Source organism: Gadus macrocephalus, chromosome 11 (assembly GCF_031168955.1).
Source record: "Gadus macrocephalus chromosome 11, ASM3116895v1".
NCBI classification, from domain to species: Eukaryota; Metazoa; Chordata; class Actinopteri; order Gadiformes; family Gadidae; genus Gadus; species Gadus macrocephalus.
Genome location: NC_082392.1, coordinates 10,669,830 through 10,674,772, shown reverse-complemented (window position 1 = coordinate 10,674,772; position 4,943 = coordinate 10,669,830). Strand labels below are relative to the sequence as shown.

General features: G+C 42.6%; 1 protein-coding gene across 1 annotated transcript; it reads left to right on the top strand.

Annotated features, from left to right (window-relative positions):
* Nucleotides 1–1,479: 1,479 nt before the first annotated feature.
* LOC132467917 (E3 SUMO-protein ligase ZBED1-like) lies at nucleotides 1,480–4,672 on the top strand. Its single transcript, XM_060065499.1, has 3 exons — nucleotides 1,480–3,194; nucleotides 3,447–3,564; nucleotides 3,870–4,672. Exons 1-3 carry the CDS (start codon nucleotides 1,734–1,736, stop codon nucleotides 4,250–4,252), a joined length of 1,962 nt encoding a protein of 653 aa, XP_059921482.1. The 5' UTR covers nucleotides 1,480–1,733; the 3' UTR covers nucleotides 4,253–4,672.
* The last annotated feature ends 271 nt before the right edge of the window (nucleotides 4,673–4,943 follow it).

Genomic DNA, 4,943 nt, shown 5'->3' with positions numbered 1-4,943 from the left:
ACAGAGAGACACCCAGATAGACACCAAACAGACAGTTATACACAAATAAACACGGCATTGCATGTGTGTGTGTGTGTGTGTGTGTGTGTGTGTGTGTGTGTGTGTGTGTGTGTGTGTGTGTGTGTGTGTGTGTGTGTGTGTGTGTGTGTGTGTGTGTGTGGGTGTGTGTCTATGACAGCCGAGTCCCGGTGGAATCCTGTGTTGGGTGATTAAATGAAGCGGTGCAGAGATAATGACACCCCGACAGTCTATCCCTCAGTCATCTGCATAATTTGTCCCCTCCACCAGCAGAAGAGAGTGCACATTAAAGCGCGCTCCCGAAACACTGTTCCCTCTGCACGCTTTGTTGTGGCTGAAAGACAGAAAGAAAAAAAGAAGGCAAAGACTAAACCAAGCCTTCCGTCCGCTGTTGTGAGGCCCTGACTGAGAACCAGCAAAACATGTCTCGTGAGCCTCAAGCGCAGATTAAGGTTTCTCTAAACTTTGCATAAGGAATGCACTTTGCTATTTATACCACAACTGCCTTAAACTGGGCCAGCTGTGTTTTTGTGACAAACCTGTATGATGAATGATTTTTTTTTCCCGGTGTGTTTGTTGTTTTTAGCATATGGTTTGGATCTAAGGCATCAAATTGCTTCTGGCTTCATATTGGCTGATGCCACAACCTTCTGCTGGAGTGTAAAGCAGAAGCAGGTGGTTTTGAATATGAGTGAAGGGAATGTGATAAACCGTATATGGATATCAACATCGGTAAACATCACCACTGATGGCACTGTTGATTGTTGTTGTCTTTATTGCCTTCCTCTTGTTAAAATAACAACAACAAAAAAAACAGTGTTGTGACGACAGCCAATCAGAAGTGGCGTTATACTTCCAATGCCAATTAAGGATTGTGTCGGGCCCAATGTGTGTTTGTGTACATTTGGTCTGGGATAAAACCACATATATTTGTGTTAATAATTTAAAAGACAAGGAAGCACGCGGAGCTGCTAGTCCACACCGTGCAGGGTAGTGGTCTGTGGGTTGGGAGGGGGGGTGCTATTGACCATGGGAAGGGAGCTAGGATGCTAGGCAAGCGTTCTAGCCCTGTGGATGTGCTTAGATGTCAGTGTTACGACTAGATCCCCGCTCAAACACTCTCGCTAAACAACCCACAGCATATAAACCATATACACCAGGTAACATCCACACACACAGGCACCCACACACAAACACTGTAGCAGACATGAAGGCACGTGCACACACACCCGGGAACACACAAACACACAGGCAAATCAGTGTGTGCAAAAAAGGGATGTAAATTACTAAAACATTTCCCAGACGAATAATGAGTGGTTGGTATGAACAAATAATTGATTATTCAATGCGTACCCTCGTTCACAAATGCAGCCAGTGATCATTGGCAAGGAATCACTTAATATCTTCCACAAAAAAACATTAACAGTGAAAAATCTAATTTATTCTGGTATTATTTAGGGTTGTGAACGATAAACCGATGCGACCGGATATTCGGTTTAACAAGTGAGAGATACGGCTGCATCGGTAGCAGCCTCCTTAATCGATAGGAATTAGCTGTGAATATCTAGATTAATCGGTTGTAGAGTCATGGATCGGGTATCGCGACACTTAGAATCGGTTGTCGGCTTCACACACTTACAGTTTGCGTCAGCGTCTCTAAAACAACGCGAGAGCTGAAGCTGCCCGTGAATGAGTGACAAGTGACAAGAAGGAAAATGGAGGGGGTTAAGGAGGTCAGCGGTGATAATGATGAAAAGATTTTCAATGCACCGGGGAAACATAAATCCAAAGTGTGGACTGTTTTTGGGTTTTACAAGAAGGAAGGGAAGCTCGACAGAAGCCGTGCTGTTTGTAAGCTGTGTAGAGCATCCTTAACGTACACCGGCAGCACTACAAATCTCGACCAGCATGCTAGGAGGAGACACGGTCAGGAATACATCGGTGAGACCCGCACCAACGAGCAGGAGCGCACTGCAAGCAGTAGCACACAGCCGGTTATTTCTAACATGTTTGCGCAACTTGGTCAAAACTCAGCACGTGCCAAGGAAATCACAGCATCAATAACGCGTTTTATCGCTAAAGGATTATGTCCGTATAATATAGTTGAGTGGGAAGGATTTCAGGATTTGATCCATACATTAGAGCCCAGGTATAAGATACCCTCCCGAAATCATATCACCAACACGTGCATGCCAGCGTTGTATACACAAGTTAAGAGCCAAGTTGAAAAAGAACTGGCAAATGCAGAGCGAGTGGCAATAACAAGTGACGCTTGGACGTCATGTGCAACGGAGTCTTATGTGACGATCACAGCCCACCACATCACTCCGGATTGGACGTTAAATGTTCATGTGTTGCAGACCAGGGCATTCAAAGGATCTCACACTGGAAAGAATATTGGTGCTCTACTGAAACAGGCATGTATTGACTGGAAACTTTTTGATAAAGAGCCAGCCCTGGTAACGGACAATGCTTCAAACATGGTTTTAGCTGGCGTGGAAGCAGAGATGAGCCCTCACCTCATGTGCTTCGCACACACTATAAATCTGGCCACACAGAAAGCCTTCAAAGTGGACACAGTAGAAAGGTTGCTGGGAAGGGTGAGGAGAGTGGTTGGCTTTTTTCACCGCAGTGTCAGAGCAGCAGAAATTTTACAAGACAAACAGAAACAACTGGCCTTGCCTATCCACAAACTCATCCAAGATGTGTCCACCCGTTGGAACAGTTCCCATGACATGCTTGAACGCTTACTGGAACAACAGCCTGCCATTTCTGCTGCACTCATGTCCAGGGATCTCAGAAGAGGAGAAGAGGTTAACACTCTTAAGGACAAAGACTTCTGCGATGTTGTAGATATTGTGAAGCTGATGGCGCCGGTCAAACTTGTGACCACCAGCATGTGTGAAGACAAGCGGCCCACACTCTCAATGATTTGTCCTGTCAGAGCAAAGCTTAAAAAGAACTTTGAAGCATCAGATGAAGACTCAGCGGTAATCAGAGAGATGAAACAAGCATTCAGAAATGACTTGGAGAAGCGCTACACTGGCCTGGATGATCTGTTCTACACTGCAGCAGCTCTGGACCCCCGCTTCAAGTCTCTGCCCTTCCTGACTGACCATGATGCTGAGCGGACGTTCACAAGCATAACAGCAGAAGCTACATCCCTGCATAACAAGGTAAATCTCCCAACACACTGTTATCCCTTGAGTGTTCTTAACTTATTTACGCCGTGGATGTTCCTAAAGCCAAAATGTTTGTTAGGATAAACGTGGGATCAAAAAAAGTGGTTTTAAGGGGTTTCAATGGAACGTTTAAGGCTGGATTTTGGTAGCATAGCCATTTTAGGCTTAATTAAAGTATTGAGATTTCAACTTTTTATTCTGACTGCTGTTACTACACACTAACTGTCTTTTATATTTTATTTCAAGGCAACAGGGGATCCAATTCAGAGAGGCCCACTGCAGACAAATCCATGTCAGACTGAACCTGCCCTTGGAGATCTGGACATTAGCATTGATGCACCCCAGACCCAAGATGAGCCTAAAGGTTTGTGTATTTTATAACTTGTGACCAAGAAAGAGTTGACTTTGGCTTAAACTCATGCAGCCATAAAATATTAGCATACAACAACAGATTCAATGTAATGAGATAATCGGCATGCAAAGAAAAAGAGTATAATAATGATGATGATAATACAACTTTTACTGATGTGAACAAGAGTGCCAATATAAATTCATTCTGAACATCAGATGAAGGTTCATATATAAAATGGTAAAGACAGGTAGAAAAAAAGTGCCACTGAGTCATGACAAACAAAGCCAGTAATATACGGTAATTGTTTTCTATTTCAGATGATGACCCTCCTCTCAAAAAGAAGAAAATGTCAGCGTTGGACCAGCTGTTGGGAAAAGACTTTGAAGTGAGGATGGGAGCTAGATCTGTAAGAGACAAGGCCAACGAAGAAGTCAAGAGGTACAGAGAGCGTGATCTGTTGTCCCTGCAAAAAAACCCACTGCAGTGGTGGAAAGAGCAGCAGGACTTGCCACTGCTGTCGTCTCTGGCTAAAAAATACCTCTGTATCCCGGCCACCAGTGTGGCATCTGAGCGGGTGTTTAGTACTGCGGGAGATATTGTTTCCTCTAAACGCAGTCTACTCAAACCTGAGCACGTGGATCAATTGATATTCCTGAAGAAAAACCTGTCCCCCAAAAACAACAAGGATAGTGAGACTTGAATGAAGGAGATTTGTAAAAAAAAAAGCAGCAGTTTGATTTATTTTATACATATGTTTATTGTTTAATACATGTGTTAATGTTACATATGTTAATATGTTACATATTTATTTCCTTTAATCTTTTACATAATGCACTTGTCACTGTGTGTTAAGCATTGTTGAGATAAGAATGTGGTTGCTGCTTTGTTCTTCCCCCTCTGACACATTTTGAGATGTCATAAGGTTTTGGTTACATGGTTTGTTTATAGGTCACAGGTTCTGAACCCATTATCAATTCCTGCGGTGCCCTCAATCTGCTGCTGCTTACATTTTTCAGTTTGTAACTTGTAACTTGCACCTTTGTTTTCCAAACACTATGCTCAGGTTGTGATTTTTCTACCTCTTTGGTCCATGTCTAAAAATAAATACATTGACATGTGATTTTGTTGTTGTTAGTTTTATTTTAATTTTATTTTTACCAGTGCCATAAAGCAACAATGCTTGGGGATATGTGGTCTTTTACATATTTGAAAAGAAAATATTGTACTGTCATTTCACAGAATTGGCTTCTTTATTTTATAAAATATCTACAACAAATATTAACCGTAGAATCGAATCGAATCGAATCGAATCGTTCTTACACTTTATCGATTCGTATCGAATCGGTCTGTAATAAAAGGATATCGTTTTTGAATCGAATCGTAACCTGTGT

Coding starts and splice junctions, on each gene's coding strand:
- LOC132467917 (XM_060065499.1), top strand. CDS start 1,734: ATGGAGGGGGTTAAGGAGGTCAGCGGTGATAATGATGAAAAGATTTTC. Junction 3,195..3,446: donor CTACATCCCTGCATAACAAG/GTAAATCTCCCA, acceptor TTTTATTTCAAG/GCAACAGGGGATCCAATTCA. Junction 3,565..3,869: donor GACCCAAGATGAGCCTAAAG/GTTTGTGTATTT, acceptor TTTCTATTTCAG/ATGATGACCCTCCTCTCAAA.